Source organism: Neohortaea acidophila, assembly GCF_010093505.1.
Source record: "Neohortaea acidophila strain CBS 113389 unplaced genomic scaffold BDY17scaffold_13, whole genome shotgun sequence".
NCBI classification, from domain to species: domain Eukaryota; kingdom Fungi; phylum Ascomycota; class Dothideomycetes; order Mycosphaerellales; family Teratosphaeriaceae; genus Neohortaea; species Neohortaea acidophila.
Window position 1 is genome coordinate 161,659 of NW_022985522.1, and position 18,058 is coordinate 179,716.

The 18,058-nt window shown below is 56.7% G+C and overlaps 8 protein-coding genes across 8 annotated transcripts; 3 read left to right on the plus strand and 5 right to left on the minus strand.

The window, feature by feature from the left end:
* Positions 1-11: 11 nt before the first annotated feature.
* BDY17DRAFT_55359 (uncharacterized protein) lies at positions 12-1,374 on the plus strand. Its single transcript, XM_033738500.1, has 2 exons — positions 12-284; positions 338-1,374. Exons 1-2 carry the CDS (start codon positions 129-131, stop codon positions 1,364-1,366), a joined length of 1,185 nt encoding a protein of 394 aa, XP_033585194.1. The 5' UTR covers positions 12-128; the 3' UTR covers positions 1,367-1,374.
* A 7-nt stretch (positions 1,375-1,381) lies between these two features.
* On the minus strand, positions 1,382-2,888 carry BDY17DRAFT_258403 (origin recognition complex subunit 5 C-terminus-domain-containing protein; the record flags this gene model as incomplete). The annotated part of the gene is made up of 3 exons (XM_033731773.1): positions 1,382-2,302; positions 2,357-2,731; positions 2,790-2,888. The coding sequence occupies 3 exons, from the start codon at positions 2,886-2,888 to the stop codon at positions 1,382-1,384; spliced, it is 1,395 nt and encodes a 464-aa protein (XP_033585195.1).
* Positions 2,889-3,060: 172 nt separating this feature from the next.
* BDY17DRAFT_55411 (uncharacterized protein) lies at positions 3,061-6,797 on the minus strand. Its single transcript, XM_033738501.1, has one exon. It carries the CDS (start codon positions 6,718-6,720, stop codon positions 3,316-3,318), a length of 3,405 nt encoding a protein of 1,134 aa, XP_033585196.1. The 5' UTR covers positions 6,721-6,797; the 3' UTR covers positions 3,061-3,315.
* A 980-nt stretch (positions 6,798-7,777) lies between these two features.
* On the minus strand, positions 7,778-9,502 carry BDY17DRAFT_305525 (XPC-binding domain-containing protein). Its single transcript, XM_033734884.1, has 2 exons — positions 8,226-9,502; positions 7,778-8,164 (listed from the first exon to the last, which is right to left on the minus strand). Exons 1-2 carry the CDS (start codon positions 9,336-9,338, stop codon positions 8,033-8,035), a joined length of 1,245 nt encoding a protein of 414 aa, XP_033585197.1. The 5' UTR covers positions 9,339-9,502; the 3' UTR covers positions 7,778-8,032.
* Positions 9,503-9,621: 119 nt separating this feature from the next.
* BDY17DRAFT_305529 (P-loop containing nucleoside triphosphate hydrolase protein) lies at positions 9,622-11,783 on the minus strand. The gene is made up of 6 exons (XM_033734885.1): positions 11,673-11,783; positions 11,447-11,619; positions 11,296-11,381; positions 10,879-11,238; positions 10,632-10,826; positions 9,622-10,574 (listed from the first exon to the last, which is right to left on the minus strand). Exons 1-6 carry the CDS (start codon positions 11,681-11,683, stop codon positions 9,831-9,833), a joined length of 1,569 nt encoding a protein of 522 aa, XP_033585198.1. The 5' UTR covers positions 11,684-11,783; the 3' UTR covers positions 9,622-9,830.
* Positions 11,784-11,925: 142 nt separating this feature from the next.
* BDY17DRAFT_258260 (S-adenosyl-L-methionine-dependent methyltransferase) lies at positions 11,926-13,057 on the plus strand (the record flags this gene model as incomplete). The annotated part of the gene is made up of 2 exons (XM_033731758.1): positions 11,926-12,212; positions 12,265-13,057. The coding sequence occupies 2 exons, from the start codon at positions 11,926-11,928 to the stop codon at positions 13,055-13,057; spliced, it is 1,080 nt and encodes a 359-aa protein (XP_033585199.1).
* Positions 13,058-13,162: 105 nt separating this feature from the next.
* Positions 13,163-15,197, minus strand: BDY17DRAFT_55655 (uncharacterized protein). The gene has a single exon (XM_033738502.1). It carries the CDS (start codon positions 14,805-14,807, stop codon positions 13,269-13,271), a length of 1,539 nt encoding a protein of 512 aa, XP_033585200.1. The 5' UTR covers positions 14,808-15,197; the 3' UTR covers positions 13,163-13,268.
* Positions 15,198-15,301: 104 nt separating this feature from the next.
* Positions 15,302-17,582, plus strand: BDY17DRAFT_258574 (peroxisomal membrane protein-domain-containing protein; the record flags this gene model as incomplete). Its single annotated transcript, XM_033731789.1, has 7 exons — positions 15,302-16,455; positions 16,712-16,864; positions 16,955-16,983; positions 17,042-17,061; positions 17,133-17,158; positions 17,238-17,489; positions 17,546-17,582. The coding sequence occupies 7 exons, from the start codon at positions 15,302-15,304 to the stop codon at positions 17,580-17,582; spliced, it is 1,671 nt and encodes a 556-aa protein (XP_033585201.1).
* Positions 17,583-18,058: the final 476 nt, after the last annotated feature.

Sequence of the window (18,058 nt, forward strand, 5' to 3'; positions counted from 1 at the left end):
GTCTCACCGTTTGCTGCCGCGCGCACTTGCTTCGTTGCCTCGACCGTACGTCCCCTTCCTCCCACATTTCAAAATCACATTGCACTTCGGATGTGACCTTTTTTTATTCATCCCACGCTTCCCTCACGATGGCCTCTTTCGCCAAGAACAGCGACAACTTACGAGTGAAGACGAAATACTGTGATCTCGAGATCCGAGTGGACGACATCTCCTTCTATGTCCACCGCATCATTGTATGCCCAAATTCAGAGGTGCTTGCAAAGGAGTGCGACGATGCTTCCAAGGTACCTTGGCCCGACCAACTTGTCTATGCAGTAGCTCAACATGGTACTTGCAGGATGAGATGGCGTGCGTCGTTGTGCACACGTCGTTTAATGCCGACACGATGGAACGAATGCTACAGTTCCTCTACGAAGGCGACTACATCGTGAAGGAGACACCCGGGCTATCGCCGTCCCATACCGGACGCGAGCTCATCGACGATGAGCCAGCTCTCAAGCGTCGATGCTTGTCCCAAAGTGTTCCACCACCCTCATCCACCCCTGCAGTGAAGGTCGAGAGTCAAGAGAACGACGAGCATGTCATCAACGTCGCTATGAGCATCAGCAGTGCGGCTATGAGCCACGCCGAGGCGTACGCCATTGCCAAACACTACCTCCTTCCCAGTCTGAGAGTTCTGGCCTTGGAGCGCTTCAAAGCATGCAAGTCACTTTCCTACAAAGAAGAATTCGCCCGACTGGTCTCCATCGTCCGTCTTGATGCGGACGATGGCCTGCTAAAGGAATTGCTCTCAATTCTGTTCGACGACCACCTCGACTGGCTGACCGACGACACCTTCGCGGCAGCTCTCACCCAATCCATCGGGCTGCATGATTTTGGTGCTGCAGTCCTCGCCACCCTCTCTGGAAAGCTCTTCGCGGAGAGGGAGCACAGACGAGAGGAAGCAAAGCAACCAACGGCAAACGACCTGCAAGCCGAACTCGACCAAGAGAACAAAGCACTGGCAGCAGCAAACGATCGAGTCCTGCAAATCGAGCACAACGCAAGACTGGAAACGGGCAAGTTGCAGCAACAACTCGACGCAGCCCTCGCACAAGCCGAGAACAACAACAACGTCGCCAACGTCAATCGCAACCTGCTCAAACAGCGGGGCGAACTGCTCAAAAAGGAAACGGCGCGAGCGGACAAGGCGTCCGCCATCTGGAAGCAGATTGTCAAGCTCGTCAATGAAAGGCAGGACTGCGACGGATGCGGCAGCGCGAGGTATCTGCGCCTGGTGAAAGACGACCGATCGACGAGCTTCCCCAGCGGGTCGATGCTCAAGTGCGTTCGTTGCAAGCAGCAGTACTATGGCGATCTGATCTAGTGGGCGTCGTTCATCTCATTCAGCCATGTAATCTACAACCTCAAACTTCACCCCCCTCGCCAAACCCAGTACAAACTCCCACGTCACCGCCGCTCCCACCCTCCACTTCCCGCCAGGCTCCAACACATCCCCTCCACTGCCTCCAATCCCACTCCTGACCAACAACCGCAAACTCGTAAGGGTGGCAACAAGCGTATACACATCGACCGAAGTGCGCAAATCATGCGGCAAAATAGCATGCAGAATCGAAAACAGACGATCGAGCGGAAATGCGGCTGGTGCGAGGAGACGGCGCGAAATCGTGCGCTTCTGACTCGGTCGTCCGGCTCGCCGCTTTTTGCCGCGCTCGCTGGTCTTCATGAAGTAGGTTGCGTCGAGTTTGGCGGGGTTGTAGGAGGCAAGGTAGGCGGCGAGGAGCAGCCATTTGGCGTAGTAGGGGAGTTCGTGCGTCGTGGCTTTCCTCTCCACCGCAGCAGCAACACCATTGGTAGTGGTAGTGACAGCACCGGCATCAAGGATAGAATGCAACAGCACGCCCTCGTCTTGAAACAACCTCCTCTGTGAAACCAGCAACCGACTGAAGTCCCGCGTTCCAAATTCTCCCGCTACAACAGGCGCTACGAACGCGGGCCAGAGTTTCAGACACGCTTCGCGGAAGGATACGAGGTCCCGCGCTGCTGCCGCTCCCAGGGAATCCCAGACTGCGGCGCAGAAGCGCGGCCATAGCCAGCTTTTGTCTTCTTCGTGGAGTTCGGCGTCGTAGGATGGATCTCGTGGGGGTGGGATGGTGGGGAAGATGGCGGGTGAGTTGCGGGAGAGGATGTGCAGAGTCTGTTGGCGAGTGTAGGGGGTGAAGTGGAGGTGCGGAATTCCAGGGTGGTGGAGGAGGCGCGGGGTTGGATGGCGGAGGATGAGGACTGTTTGGAGGGTGGGAATCTGGAGTCGATGCGTTAGCTTCTGCACAGAATAGATGGATGCAAAGAGACGCACGTATTCCCGCAACCTCGCCAACGCAGGCAAAAGCGTAGGCGGCGCATCACGCAACTTATCAATCCCATCAAACACCAACACGAACTTCTTTCCCTCCTCTTTGCCCAAAAGCAATTTCTGAAGGTGCTGCACGAGCGCACTCAAATTCTCGCACCGAGTATTGTACGCTTTCGTCCCCGTTGCGCCGTCGTCTTGTAAAGCCCGTACGACAGCGGCCACAGTCCTCTCGAGCAAGTGTCGACCCGTAATACACTCTCGACACCGAATGAAAGCGAATGTTCTCTTGCTGGCTTCTAGATATCCGCGAACGACGCTGCTCTTGCCTGTTGCGCGGGAGCCGTGGACGATGATCGTGGAGGGAGTCGGGAGGGAAGGCTGGTGGTTGCGGTCGTTAGTTGCGCCTTGAACTTCTTCGGTGGTGAGAGGTACGCACAGATAATAAGACGCTCAATTGTTTGAGCTGCGCATCTCTGCAGGGCCATTGCTCTGCGAGAGTGAGCAGAAGCTCGTCGGGGAGCATGCTGAGGCCCATATTTCCCACTCTATGGCGCTGGACACCTTCCTCTAAGCACCGCATGAAGTCGGGAAGTTCTTCAGAACGCGGGGAGACGCGACGGCGAATAGAGTTTGCACTAGGCTTGAAAGGGGAACAGCCTGGCCTCGTTGCTTGCGGTCACGTGATGAAGATTGAAAGCTTGATGCAAGCACTGATTATGAGGGCATTACGAAGGTACACTATCAGATACAGTCCCAATCAATCTGGCGCTCAAACGAGCGAACGGCCCAGATCATGCACCCACAGATCCTTCGCCTTCCTCACTCCTCATCCTCAATGAACGTACGCGCTTCGAGGAATGCGCTCATGTCCGCTCGCTGCTATCCAACAAAACCGATTTCAAGGGACTTCCCTCCCTTTAACATTCTCTGAAACACTCATCATTCGCTTGTAAAAAAGAACATCACCGCCTCCCAGTCGGCGGATTCCAATTATGAAACTTGGAAAAACTCGCATCGCTCTGCGCCCTACGACGGAACCCCGGTGGCTGCTGCTGCTGCTGTCCTTGTTGTCCTTGTTGCCCTTGCTGTGCCTGTTGTGCTTGCTGCTGCTGTTGTTGCTGCTGATGATGGGCCTGCTGCTGTTGAGCTTGCTGGGCAAAAGCCGGTGCAGGACGGAAGCCAGGTGCATGAAACGCATTCGCGCCAGCGGGAGCGAGTGGTGGCCCGCCGAACGAGCTTGCATACGATCCGCCTGGCGCTGGAGAAGGGAAGGAGGGTTGCGACGTCTGCGGAGGCGGGGGAGGTTGGGATTGTGGAGCCGCCTGTGGAGGCTGATATCCAGGCGGTGGGGGCGGGGCGAAAGGTCGGTTGTAATGCTCAGAAGCCGCGCCTTGCTGAGGCTGCGTAGCTTGTGGAGATACAACGTACAGAGGCGTCGGCGGTAGTCGGTCATGACTGGAGGATGCCGGGCGCGGCGGAAAGGGACGATTCGCAAAGGGATCGAAAGGTGGCGGCGCAGCGCGGAAGTTGCTAGGCTGCGCGGGTGGTTGCGAGAACGGTGATTGCAGGTGCGGAGCCGCTGGAGCGGGTGCCGGTGGAGAAGAGTGAGACACTGGTGGAGGAGGTGGAGGCCACGAAACCGGCGGGCGAGGAGGTCCATCACTGCGGCCGAGGATTGATGCTGGGGAAGCGAGAATGGGAGATCCGGCACTTCCACTGCCACCAAGCGACTTGCTCAACTTCCTCTGATGCGACCAACTCCTTCGCGACATGCCTTCTCGCTCATCTTTGGTCGGCTTGGGTTTGAAGACGCTCATAGCGTTTGCGGTGCTCGGCGGATTCTTTGGCTTGTCGCGTTGCTGGCCCTTTTGCTCCAGACCCGTATTGCGAAAATCGCGCATCGTAAACATCATGGAGGAGTTTGGTCTCGGCGGAGGCGACTTGGCTTTCAGCGTCGGACGCGGTGGCAATTCAAACAGAAGCAACGGCGGCTCCTGCGGTCGAGTATCTGCGGCACCGGGCTGACCGGTTCTCTCTGGCCACGATGGTCGGGGCCGCACCGGGTCAAACACGGATAGACCATTCCTAGCGGGCGGAGGAGCATCGGGCTTGCGTTGCTCCATGCCGTACTGCCTCTCATCTCGCGGAGGCATGCCCATGCCAAAAGTGAGCGGCGGCCGTTCATCATGGCTCGAAGACCGTCGATGCGCCTCAGCTGGAGGGCCACGACCAAGATCTCTCCACAGCGAAAAGTCCATTCGTCGATCATTCGGCTGTGGCGGAGAGAATTGCGCTCCTGGCTTTGGTGCTGATGGAGGTCGAGGACCCAGTGATCCACGATCGATATCCCACATGCTATTCCTGCTTGGCTCTGGACGCCCATCCGAAGCGGTGGCCGACGGCGGCTGAGAGCTGCTGATTCTGGTAATGCTCACCCTTGGCGATGGAAGCATTGCCTCGGGCTGAGATTCCACGGGACGCACAGGATTACCTCGACTGCGCGGGGTCGCCGGAGGCAGCATAGAACTCTCAAAGCGGTCTCCAAGTGCCTGCGAGGTGCGAGGCGACATTTCGACGGTGATTGGAGCGGGGCGGTAGTGCGTTTGAATCTGCAAGTGAGGCGGCATGGGGCGCGAAGACGGACGGCGTGAGCCCGGGTACGGGCCCAGCTTGGTAGAGGCTTGCGTCGAAATGGCAATCGACGGCCGTGACGCAAGATCGCCGAGCAGTTGTAATCCTCGAGCATCCTCGTTGCGAATGACCGGGATTTCCGTAGCCTTCTCCACCTCCGTTGCCGCTTTGGCCAGAAGAGCGGTGTTGTCGACGCCCTCACGCCGAACCTTGGCAGCCTTGCCGGCTCTCTCGTCCATGACAGTAAAGCCCTTTGCTTTCGCAGGCCGCTCATCTTCATTCAGCTCGTCCAGCATGTTGCGCACCTCAAAGCGTGCGGTCAAGTCGTCAGTGGCGCGCTCGGTCTCCATGAGCTCTCGAGTTCGGGAGAAGTAGACATCGTCGAGCGTCTTGCTTGGCTTCTTGAAGCGATAGCAGGTGCGTTTGGGCTTGGGGAGAACGTCATCCTCGTCCTCCGTCTCGTACTCTCCATTACCAGCCTCCATCTGAACCGCTCTCGCAATTCGCAACATCTCGTGCTCGATCTGCGCCAGGCGAAGCTCCTTCAGGTCGTTGAAGTTTTGCACACAAGTCGCCTTTCGCATGAGTGAGGTCGCCTCTAGTTTCTGCTTCAGCTGTTCCATGTTGCTGTCGACTTGGTATCGCACGCGATACTGCCTCTCTTCCAAAGCCTCGTCAAGACCTTTCTTCACGTACGAATACTCGGTTGCTTGCGAGTGCATAAGGGGATCACTTTCCAGACCGTCGATAGTTCGTTGCGCAATCTCGGCCAACACCACTTTCTGCATGCGAGCTATCGCCCGATAGCTTGACTTGAGCTCTGCTTGTCTTGCCAGAGCCTTCTCGACCTTTGGGATTGGATGCATGGCTCTTCTTCGCCCCCCGAAGCGTCTGACTGGCCGGCCTACACCGTCAGCCTCTCCACCTTCGTCTATATCTTGGGCATCGACATCGATATCCATGTCATCGCCGGCATCAGCTGCTTCCTCCTCCGCAGCCTGGACAACGTCTTGGAGGGCAGCTTCCAATGTCTGAGCATGGGGCAGATTTTCATCGGAGTCTGACGTGCGCGTAGGCGGTGATATCGGGTTCGAGACAGCTGGTGTAAAGTCCACGGATTGCATGTCGGCATAGTCGGGTTGGACATCGTCGTCGTCAGTTCGAGAGCTGGTGCGCGACTCTTCACGGTCAGATAGGTCTTCCGCCGGGACCACTTCGATCGCATCGCCTTCGTTAATAGCGGAAGCATCGACTGCAACACCGAGTGGGATGTTGCTGTCGTCGAGGATGCTGGCCGGCTGGGTCAACTCGATGCTGCTTCCATTCACAGGCGATGTCGATCTTTTCCGCTTTCGAGAAGGCGAGGGAGTGAGCAAGGTTGGGGAGAGCGGTGCAAGTGAGCTGTCACCATTGAGCCGGTCATCTGACGAGAGCAGGCCGTTGGTGGTGATTTCACGGGGAATGGGGGGAAGAGAGGCATCTGAAAGTCGCCGGCTCTTGATCGAGCCTTGGCTGGCGTTGCTGTGGGCGGTGACGGGGCGGGAGTCGTCGAACGAGCCTCGGCGGCTATCGTCGCCGTCCAGGGAACCATTGATTGACGGGCTGCCGTTGGTAGTGACGGATTTTGCGGCGCGGCGAGTCGTCATGTGCAACGGTTCTGATGGGTCGAATCTGCCCGGCTTGCTGGCTACCTTTTTGCCCCTGGTAGCGGACATGTTTAGGTCTGTAAACGACATCTAAGGGATGAAGTTAGCGAGATGGGCTCAGTGATCTGATTAGAATTGATGATGGGTGCAGGGTGGGTGAAATGGTTGCGACGTGGTGGAGGATGGGGGAAGATGAAAATTGGCGGGTCGAGGAGGCGTGGCAGGCTGCTTACTGCCGCCGCGACGCACGCTCGGTATGAAGAGGAGTGCGTCGCTGCAACAGCATCAAGCAGGTTGTGTCAAGTCCATGTGGCAGCGAGGCCGTTGGAATGACAGATTCCGCGACGCAAACGACTCGCAACCACGCGGCGGCGTCGATGGTGCGATGGAGCGGCTGGTGACGAAGGGGCAACGGCCCCGACGGCAACCAAGCATCACAGCCGTTCCAAAACACAACCAAAGCAAAGGGTCAACGTACCTGATAGATCTGTAGGGTTCCCTGTAATTGTAGACGCGATAGAGTGTCGTGGGTCGAGGTAACAAAAGGTCACCCTGGAGGAGGCGGATGGAAAGGGAACGGCCGCACCGCCAACACAACGTGTAACGGGGAGGGCGTGATAAGAGACGCACGCAACGACAAAGTTCTGCCCCGAGCGAACAGACTCCCCACGAACAACACCCGCGTGATTGGGGGGATGATGCGGAGGTGGACGAACGTGCAGCGTGGTCGATTCCGATCAAAGGGCAGGACGGCAACACATCAATCCATTCGCATTCGACCGCATTAAGCTTTCTGGGTTGCGCTCTCCCGCCCGAGCCAATCAGCGTGCCGCGCTAGACGGTTTTCAATTTTCCGCCAGTGCCGCCAAGTCTTGGTCCAACGGCCGCATGTCAAGGAGTGAACGTAATGATGTGTTGATATGTGAGGATAGGAAAGGTTCGTGAGGTTGAGGAAGTAATAGAGCGTCGTGGACGATACAACAAAGCACCCATCTTGTGACTGCAGTTGTCCGAATGCTGCCCGTGCAACCACTTCTCTCGAAATCAATCGTCGTCAAGGCTGTTGCTTTTGTTGGCACGGATCGTAAGAAAGACTCGTAGATCATTGAGACTGAACCACTGGGACACCGTGTAAACACGAAACAATTGCTACGGAACGTTCACGATCGTATTAGCGTAAGCTAACTATCAATCTCTGCCTCATCCATTGCACACAGCCTGAGCCTACGCTCCTCGCAGCCCTGGTATCGCAGCCGTATGCAGACTAGTAGTAGTGAGAGTCTCAATCACAACATGCTTGAAGTACACTCTCGTGCTTTTGTAAGTGAAAGTTGGAACTGCGGGCGAGCGTAGACAACTCTTCCTCTCTCCATCAGGGCACGAGTTTCACCTGCTCACACCCTTAGCTGCCAGGAGCGTCATCTGGACCCTCATCCGGCTGCTCGAACAGGAAGTTGGCCGCCAGCTCCTCGTTCTTGTCGCAGGCGAAGTAGGCTTGAATCACCATGTCGCGCTCAAAGCCGAGACGACATAACTGCAGGAGATGTGTTAGCTTGATTCGAATGAACCATAAGCCAGAAACGATCTGAACTCACCCTCTCGATCGCCTCCCGCTCCTCCTCCGTCACCGAGATCTGCTGAGCACCGGGAGGCAAGGCCACGTCTTCGTCACCACCATCTTCGGCAAGCAATTGCATGAACTGTTCCGGGTTCTGGGTGATGATCTGAGCGAGCTGCGGGTTGGCCGCGGCGACTTGTTGGAGAATCATCTCGAGCATCTGCGGCTGCTGCTGCACGACCTGACGCAATTGCAGGAACTGGGGGTTGTTGCGGAGGAAGTCGAGGTTATTAGCACCGCCTGCACCACCTCCCGCACCTCCGCTGCCTGGTGTTCCGCCGCTTCTAGCGCCTCCTCCCAGCCCAGCTCCGAGCCCGGCTCCAAGCCCACCTCCTGCGCCTCCGGTATTTCTACCCGCTGCGGCTTCGAAGAGATTGACCGGCTCGTCACCGCCCACATCAGCAGGGGGAGGGGACGTCGCTGTGTTGCCGCCAGCCGCAGCCACACCGCGCTGTTGGGGTGACTGCGCTTGTTGTTGTTGCTGCTGCTGTGCCGCCTGCTCTTGTTGAAGATTCTCCGGAATGCCTTCTAGCAGATACTGAACCGCTCGGTCGGGGTTGAAGAATGCGGCACGCATGGCACGGTCGATCTGGTCACGGGGGAAGCCCATGGCCTCCATGTTGGCGATGGCGGCGGCACGCTGCTCGCCCATGGCTAATGCGGAAGGATCATTGAAGTTGCTGGATTCGGTTGTGCGGGTGGTGGTCGGGGCGGACGGCGGGGCCGGCGAGGGCGAAGCTGGAGGGTTTGCCGCGGTGGTCGTCGTCGTTTGTGCAGGGGCGGCGGGGGCGGCGGGAGTCGAAACAACCTGAGCTGGTGTAGATGGCTCAGCAGCAGGAGCGGCGGGCTTGGGCGCGGGAGGTGCTTTGGGCTTGGAGGTCATGCAGACGATGAAGCCCTTCTCCTCAATCTTGTACGACTCGATGGTGTTGTCATCTTGAAGGATCTTGCCCGAGTAGATGAGCTTCTGCGTCGCCGGTTCCCATCCCTTCTCTTGGCTGATCTTCGCTTTCACCGCACCGATGGTCTCGCTGGGCTCGGCGTCGATGGTGAACTTCTGCTGCTTCAGGTCCTTGAAGGTGAGCTTCATATTGATGGCGGGGCCGTTTGGCGGCAGGTGGGAGGGATGAGGATGAGAAGAAGAGATGTGTAGTGAGATGTAGAGACGATGGGCCTGGATGGAGTGATGGGTTTGTGAAGTGAACGTCACTCCAGGCAGTGGCAAGCTTTCGAGTTTCAGTGAAGGCAGGGCAGTGACTGCGGGTGGTGGCGTTCACTTCGAGACCCTCTCGATGAAGTTGCGCCAAGCAACCAAGTGGGGCACGTCACCCACATAGCCTTACCACATCGCTGCACCTCGGAGAGGACACCTCGCGGCTGAGCACACTGCAAAGGCCGTACAGTAGTTAGCGATGAGAAAAGCAAAGCCACCTGAGTAGAAAAGGAGAAGGACTTTCACGATATCTACGGTTACAAAACCACAAACACATGCCGCGCCTCTTCTTCCCGTTAGGCGCTCCAGTGTTCTATACAGCACCCTCTCCGCTCTCCTCCTCTCACTCTCACCCCGCTACTGCTGCATCTACGAGTCGCCAGACTTCTCGAGATCCGAGAGAATCTTCTCGCCCTTCTCCCGCGCCTCGTCGAAGCCGCCGACCATGTAGAAAGCACCCTCGGGCAGGTCGTCGCCCTCGCCCTCAATGATGCGCTTGAAGCTGGAGATGGTGTCCTTCAGCTCGACCAGCTTGCCCTCGATACCAGTGAAGACCTGGGCGACGGTGAAGGGCTGGCTGAGGAAACGCTGCAGCTTTCGTGCGCGCTCGACAGTGAGCTTGTCCTGTTCCGACAACTCGTCCATGCCCAAAATGGCAATGATGTCCTGCAGCGACTTGTACTCTTGCAGAATCTGCTGCACGCGACCGGCGGTGTTGTAGTGGTCGTCACCAATGACACGAGGGTCAAGGATACGGCTCTTGCTGTCCAGAGGGTCGACGGCGGGGTAGATACCCAACTCGGAGATACCACGCGAAAGCACAGTCGTGGCGTCCAGATGGGCAAAGGTGGTGGCCGGAGCGGGATCGGTCAAATCGTCAGCGGGCACGTAGACGGCCTGCACGGAAGTGATGGAGCCCTTGCGGGTGGTGGTGATACGCTCTTGCATACCACCCATGTCAATGGCTAGAGTGGGCTGGTATCCGACGGCAGACGGAATACGGCCGAGCAGGGCAGACACTTCGGCACCGGCTTGCGTGAAACGGAAGATGTTGTCGATGAAGAGGAGCACGTCCTGTCCCTCTTCGTCGCGGAAGTACTCTGCGACCGTGAGCTGTAATAGATTAGTATAAAGAAGTACCCAAAGTGGCCGGGTTCTACAAGTACTTACACCGGTAAGGGCGACACGAGCACGGGCACCCGGGGGCTCGTTCATCTGTCCGAATACGAGCGCGACCTTGGACTCGCCGTCGAGGTTGATGACACCAGTCTCCTGCATTTCGTGGTAGAGATCGTTGCCCTCGCGGGTGCGCTCTCCGACACCAGTGAACACGGAGAAACCACCGTGGGCCTTGGCGACGTTGTTCTAATAGCAAGTCAGTGATACTCTTCACATCAAGGAGCTCAGCAAATCTCACAATCAGCTCCTGAATGAACACAGTCTTGCCGACACCGGCACCTCCGAAGAGACCAATCTTTCCACCACGAGCGTACGGGGCGAGCAGGTCGACGACCTTAATACCAGTGACCAAGATTTCGGCAGAGGTAGACTGATCGACGTAGGCCGGAGGCTCGGCGTGGATGGGCAGCTTCTTCTCGTGCTTGATCTCGCCGCGCTCATCGATGGGGTCACCCGTGACGTTCATGATACGCCCGAGCGTACCTTGCCCGACGGGAATCATGATGGGGGAGCCGGTGTCAGTGGCCTTTTGGCCACGCACCAGACCCTCGGTACCGTCCATGGCGATGCATCGCACGATGTTCTCGCCCAAATGTTGCTGTTTTTCTCGTATTAGCTTTCCGTGCAGCCATTGTATTCATCATGATTTTCGTACAGCGACTTCGAGCACGAGCTTTTGACCATTGTTTTCAGTGTTGACGGCCTGGAGAATGGGTGGGAGGACGTCGGTAGGGAATTTCACTGTTGGAGGAGGACACGAAATTAGCTTTGCCGGTCGTCGCCGGGGGTTGCAGCGGAGCTCTCACCGTCCACGACGGCACCGATGACCTGGTGCACCTTGCCCTCCTTCGCATTCTCGGAGCTCTGGAAGCGTTGGGAGGTGATGGGCACGCTGATTTTGGGCTGGAAGGCCTGTCGGAGGCCGGCTGGGCGGATGGTGCGCTGGAAGGCATGGGCGCGGGCTGCGCGCGCAATACCGCTGTTGCGGGGTCAGTGCCATCACCAATGGGCCTGCAAGGGGCTTGTACGCACTTCTTCAGCATCTTGAGGGAGTGACGGATGGCGTAGAGTGGCGATGGGAAGCAATTGGAGCTGTGAGACGGAGCTGGGAGAGCAAAGCAAAGACGGAGAGGAGCAAGAGAGGATTTCCCGGGAGATGCCAAACTCTAATTCGCCTCCGAGGTTTTGCCGGACTTTCTTCCGATCTTCGCCTCACAACAAGGCGTATACTCGTTTGTTGCAGGTGTGTGGCCAAGTCGTCGTCCTCGCCAATCTCCTTCATTGCATGCCGCGTATCCATCCAGGACTGATTCGCAGAACCCATGCAACTAGCCCGCTCGTCGCGAGATTGCTGCCAATATGTAGAGATCTACGCTCGAGCTACCGGGAGCTGACCTGGCTGAGGGATCATGCACAACATATCTGCAGAAATGCTCCTCTACAGAACGCCAATCGACTACTCCAAAGCTATGTTCTAAGAAGATCACGAGGCGAACCATTGCAATACATCTTGGGGACTGAGTACTTCGGTCCGCTCGAGATTCAATGCCGACCTGGCGTATTGATCCCAAGGTCTGTTCACTTATCTGTGCCACTGCTTCATTTTATCTGATTGTTTGTATAGACAAGAGACTGCGGCCTCTGTCACACATCTCGTCAACCTTCTCTCTTCTGCCGGCAAGACATTACCTCCTCGACTTCGTGTACTTGATCTTTGCACGGGAACGGGGTGTATACCACTGTTGTTCCAGCATGAGTACTATTTTCGACATAAGGGCCAGAACGACAGCTTTCCCCGACTGGATGTTGTGGGCGTAGACAACTCCTCTGTCGCATTGAGACTGGCCGAGAAGAACAAGCGCCTCCAGCTCGCAGCTCTCAGGTGGAGCTCATCGAGCACTTCTACAAAGCATCAATCTCTGAAAGCCATGACCTTCATGTACGCCGATGTGTTGAGAGGGGAGGAAACTCTCCAGCTGGGTACATTCGACATCCTGATCTCGAACCCGCCCTACATCTCCAGCACGGACTACTGGCGCAATACATCCCCCTCAGTCCGCAAGTTCGAACCACACGAGGCTCTTGTGCCTCCTGCGAACGCTAACGGCTCCTTGAACGACGCTCATGACGGCGATTTATTTTACCACCACCTACATGATATTGCTCTCCGAGTCAATGCTCAGATTGTTCTCCTCGAAGTCGCGGATCTAGAACAAGCCCACCGCGTGTCTCGCGCTCTCAATGGGCCATGGGATGGCGTTGAGATCTGGCGAGATGAGCCAGCAGCCCGTGACGAAAATGAAAACACCGTTTGCAGTAGCCACTTGGGCAGCGCAAGTATACCAATCCTCGGCTTGGGGAATGGAAGGTCGGTTTTCGCTTATCGTGGCCGCGGTGCAGCTTGGCTTGGAAAGTAAAATCGGATGTCACGATACTCCAAACCGATGAGAGGGTGTTTTTTTAAGCAAGGAAGCAAATCCCATTAGACATTACTATATCTGGCAACTCCAAAACGCCGTTTCCCGCTATGATGTTTCCCAAGAACGCTCCACATTACCCGGTATGCTTCCCAAGAACGCTGCAAACTCACCTGACTTACCCTGATCAATGCCGTGCTCGCCAGTCCAGTCACATCTCCTCATCAAGACCGCCACCGACCTCCTCAACCTCCTCAACCTCCTCATCCTCCTCGATCTCCTCATCCTCCTCAAGCTCCTCATCCTCCTCGATCTCCTCATCCTCCTCAAGCTCCTCATCCTCCTCATCAACACTCAACCCAACAAAGTCATCGGCACTGCGAAGCACCCCAATCTCCGCCCTCAGCATCGCCTCAGACATCCGTAGCGTCCTGGCGACGCCCGAAAGGTTGGCCTCGACGTCGACATCCGGCAGCTCCGACAGGACTTGCAATAGCTCTTGGGTCTTTTGGTACCAGAGGCGAATGACCTCTTTTTTGTGTTGCGCTTTGGCTTTGGCGTGCTTGTCTTTGGGGACGAGGATTTGCGCTGCGTCCATGTCCTCGTCGCTGTAGCCGGAGAGACTGAGGGGGCTGATGTCTCCGGTTGCACTGCCTTCGTACACGGGAGAGTGGGTGGGAGTCGATGGGTTGGCTGCAGCTTGCGTGTTCAGGTTGATGGTGCTCATAGCGAGGGGAAGGTTGGCTGCGTCGCTGTCTTTGTCGTTGCTCTCCATCGGCTCAGACGATTTATGGACACTCGGGGCTTTCACGAAGCTGGGTCCAGCACCGTTGAATCTCCGCATGAACGTACCGACCGATTGGCCGCCTTTGCTGGGTCGATTCTGGGCATGCGAGGGGTTTGAGATGAATTTCTTTTGAAGCTTGCTCCGGGTATCTGCCTTGGGCGGCGATCCCTTTCCGTGCTTCATGCCGTGAAGAGCCACTTCATCGATCTCCTCGCTCGTCATACTGCTGACTGACATGCGTCTCCCGAAGAATTGAAGATCCAGGTTAGCCTTGGCAGCCCGGAGGTTCTCGCGAACGGTCGCAGCAGCGATCTTGCCCTTCCCTTTACCTTGGTAGGAGGGCTCGGAGAGGATGATGCGATTGAGAAACTCACTTTGGGCAGCTTTGATCTCAGGATCTGTGTCTTTGGCAGCTTCCGTTCCCCAAACCTGGTCGAAGAGCGCCACCGTTGCTGTGTCTTTCTTCGTCAACCCGGCGATTGCGTTGCGTCTGTTCGATTGGGTACGGTAAGCGTTGGCTTTGGTGACTGCAGCTCGATGGTTAGTGAGCACAATCGGGAGCCGGGCCTTACCTTTGCCCTGGTATGGGGGCTCAATCCGTGGTCCCATGACTGTGTCTTGGTTGGATTGGGTTGTCGGCGAGGAAGAGAGGTCTGGGAGGCGGAGTGTAGAGAGTCTGGAGGTGTCGGAGTGGAAATAAAGTTGAAAAGTTGCCTTTGCGAACGGTGGGCGAAGAGAGCGAGTCGATCGAGATTGCGTTGGAGAGTGGTGGCGGTTGGGGCCCGTCGATGTGGGCTGTCCCTCAATGCACAACAATCTTGCCGGTGCAGTCTCGATTTCGTACGCTGTTTTCGTTCTTGTGTTCGTGCGGGAAGAGGAAAGACTTCTCAGGATCGAGAGAAGAGGACAACATATATAGAAGGAGAAAGGCCTGAATCCAACAAAGGAACAAAGGATGCTCATGGGTGAAGAAGAAGTCCTTCACACTGTGTCTTATTTTAACCATGGCTCTTTGTCAGGGTGAAATGAAAATGGGTTGACATTGTCATTCACCATTGTCATCCGGTCATTCACCCGGACTCGTTACAATGCCCGACTTACGCATTCTCATCGACTAGAATGGGTGAGAGAGGCCTTGCAGATCGATCGCAAGGCTCTGAGTATGCAGGTAGATGTCCGGAGAGTAGTGGTATTGGCATCTCGGCCTGCAACGAGCTTGTACATCCTAGATGTCAAATAGAGACTTTGTCACATTTCGTGACCTTCATAATAAAAGATCTTAGGGCAAATGTAGTTGTTGGATGAGGTGAAGTGTCAAGAGTCGCTCCAGCCCTCCGAATTTCGGCAGAGCCTCGGCTCGTCGTGGCCATTCCATCGACGGCGCGTTCACATGCTGCCCTCCTCACCCTTTCGTCCATCGACATCACACCCTCATCGAGTCTGCCCTCCTCGACACCATGGAGCAGCTCAAGCACGCCGCCGACCACACCAAAGTCGTCGTCCGACTGCCCGAGAAATGGCTGAACATGTACAGCGACTTCATCACCAAGAACGCCGGCGCGGTGGGCCAGGTAGAGGGCGCGTTGCGCTCCATTGCCTACATCATCCCCGGCCGCTTCAGAGAATCCGAGCTTGCGTCTGAATCGCTCAATTCCTCCGTCCAGCTCCTCTCGCTCTACCATGACTCCCTCCTCACACGCGCGCTGGCGCATTCGCTGCAGCAGAAGCAGCACCAGAGCCCGCATAACCGCTACACGCGCTACTACTGCTCGCGAAGTCCCACCTACCGACGCACGGCGACGATGCTGCAGGTGGTGCAGTACACCGAGCTGCTACTGGAGATGATGGCGAAGCGAAGAGGAGAGAAGACGAGATGGAGGGTGGTAGTGCTGCTGGAGGCGATCAAAGCGTTGTGTCGATTGGTGCTGATGCGACTGACGAACTCGCGACCGCTGCTCAGTCCGCCACTGCCCGAGCGAGAGCCTATGGAGGAAAAGGCGGAGGAGGAGACGATACACAGTCCGCCATCGGAGACGACTACATTCTCGGAAGCGGGCAGTGAGCAGTGGACCATGCCGCGCACATCTCTTACCCTACCGCCTCTCCCGACATCCAACGACATCTCATCGTATTTGATGTCCAAAGTGCTCACCGCCGACGACATCAAACCGCCCAAAGCGCTTCTTCATCGCGTTAGCGGGATTGGCGAGGCAGCGGAGATCATGTACATTCTGCGCCCCGTCATCTACGCCGCCGCCATGTCATACTGGAGCCAACGAGATGAAGGGAAGCGTAAGGCAGACTGGCGGCCGTGGTTACTCGGCATCAGCATCGAATACGCCGCGCGACAACTTGCAAAGAAGGACCTCGAAAGCAGACGACCTGGCGGCGCAAGAGGACTCACGCAGCTGGAGAAGGAGGAGTTGAAGCGACGAGGGTGGGCGCTGAGCTGGTGGGCGATGCGCGGCACATTTTATGAGAATGTCACCAAGGGAATGATCCAAGGGTTTGCGAAGAAGCTGCAGAACAAGCCGCTGCTGGACATGGTGGGCAATTTGCTGCAGGACTACGAGTATCTTTGGGACGACTTTTACTTCAGCACATCTACTATGTAAGGGTAGCAGGCAGGGAGCGTTGCTGCTTATTGTCGGGCTTTCGGGGTAGCAAGCGTTGGTGTCCATGGATATGATGTGAATGGGACGGACGTCTTTGTTCTCTGGGATCTGTCATTCTTGATTTAATTCCAGCAACTAAAGCGGCACGCAATCCGGGCTTCTTTGTTGGTGAGCGTGAGACGATAACATATAATCACGTGCTGGCTGGGTGGTGCATGTGACTCGTTGCTTACATACGCGAAGCGGGCGAAGTGGCGGTGTCGCTGTCCCGTCCTGTCCTACCCCACCCTCCGCCTCCCTCCCAGGCATCACCTTCCCGCGTCACCCTGCCTTCACCAACCATCCCCTATCGACCTACAATCCATCCTCTCAACCCGCCTGCACCCGAACAACACCTTCTACCAAGTGAACTCCAAGCTGTACGCCTGTTACAGCACGCGAATACGCTTATCGGTCGCACTCCACCAGCGTCACCGCGTCCGGCACCCACTCCAGCAAGATGCGTTCCAAGTTCAAGGATGAGCGTAAGCGAGCCCCGACGGCAGCCAGGCAAGACAGCGTGCTGATCAGCTGTGTGAACAGATCCCTTTGAGAAGCGCAAGGTCAGTGCTGCCACGCCTTCACACCTCACCACCCCCACCACCCACCCAGCTCCGTACTGACCCCAGCACAGGCCGAAGCAGAGAGGATCCGCAGCAAGTAAGTACCGCCTCTACCCCCTCTGAAACCCCCCCTCTTTCGCCTCCTTTCCACCCGACTAACCCGTCCCCCGCCCCAGGTACTCCGACCGCATCCCCGTCATCTGCGAGAAGGTGGAGAAGAGCGACATTGCGACGATCGACAAGAAGAAGTACCTCGTCCCCGCCGACCTCACCGTCGGCCAGTTCGTCTACGTCATCCGCAAGCGCATCAAGTTGAGCCCCGAAAAGGCCATCTTCATCTTCGTCGACGAGGTGCTGCCGCCGACTGCTGCGCTCATGAGCAGCATCTACGAGGAGCACAAGGATGAGGACGGATTCCTTTACATCACGTACGTGGCTTGTCCGGAAAGCGTGAGTGTGACTCAAGGCTGACTTGTTATTGTAGCTACTCCGGCGAGAACACCTTCGGCGAGTCTTCGTAAAGCGCAAACGATGAATGGAACAAGCGGCGCTTGAGAGGACGAGAAGGATATCTTGCGACGAGGTTATGGCGATGGGCTTGATTTTCATATGGTGCAAGAGCTGGCAAATACGGATCCTCAATCACAGATACAAACCGGGGCGGAACGGGCAAGACACACGCGGCTGAAAGCTCGACGACGACAGTCGTATCGGACTGTGTGCTCGACCTACAACTCTAGGAGCACGTCCAGGTAGCTGCGAATCCCTCTACCCCATGCTCGACCCGTTTCTGCCTTCCCTATTCCCTGCAGTCTATCGTTGTCATATGACGCGGGCGCCTACACTGCTTGACTCATGCGTACGGGTCATACACCTTGTGAACGTGGACACGCAATGTCCTGCTGCTTATGAGCCTGTCTCAGTCATACTCAGCCTGCCCTAATGATCGTCTTCACATTTCATCAACCACATCAACCTACGAGCCTGTTCTCACGTC

What these genes read in the sequence shown, in the direction of transcription:
- BDY17DRAFT_55359 (XM_033738500.1), top strand. Translation starts at nt 129, where the DNA reads ATGGCCTCTTTCGCCAAGAACAGCGACAACTTACGAGTGAAGACGAAA. An exon ending in AGTGCGACGATGCTTCCAAG is followed by an intron (nt 285 to 337) that starts GTACCTTGGCCC and finishes TGGTACTTGCAG; the next exon opens with GATGAGATGGCGTGCGTCGT.
- BDY17DRAFT_305525 (XM_033734884.1), bottom strand. Translation starts at nt 9,338, where the DNA reads ATGAAGCTCACCTTCAAGGACCTGAAGCAGCAGAAGTTCACCATCGAC. An exon ending in AGCGGGAGGCGATCGAGAGG is followed by an intron (nt 8,165 to 8,225) that starts GTGAGTTCAGAT and finishes CATCTCCTGCAG; the next exon opens with TTATGTCGTCTCGGCTTTGA.
- BDY17DRAFT_305529 (XM_033734885.1), bottom strand. An exon ending in CATCGGTGCCGTCGTGGACG is followed by an intron (nt 11,382 to 11,446) that starts GTGAGAGCTCCG and finishes CTCCTCCAACAG; the next exon opens with TGAAATTCCCTACCGACGTC. An exon ending in CTCGTGTCGCCCTTACCGGT is followed by an intron (nt 10,575 to 10,631) that starts GTAAGTACTTGT and finishes AATCTATTACAG; the next exon opens with CTCACGGTCGCAGAGTACTT.
- BDY17DRAFT_55411 (XM_033738501.1), bottom strand. Translation starts at nt 6,720, where the DNA reads ATGTCGTTTACAGACCTAAACATGTCCGCTACCAGGGGCAAAAAGGTA.
- BDY17DRAFT_55655 (XM_033738502.1), bottom strand. Translation starts at nt 14,807, where the DNA reads ATGAGCATCCTTTGTTCCTTTGTTGGATTCAGGCCTTTCTCCTTCTAT.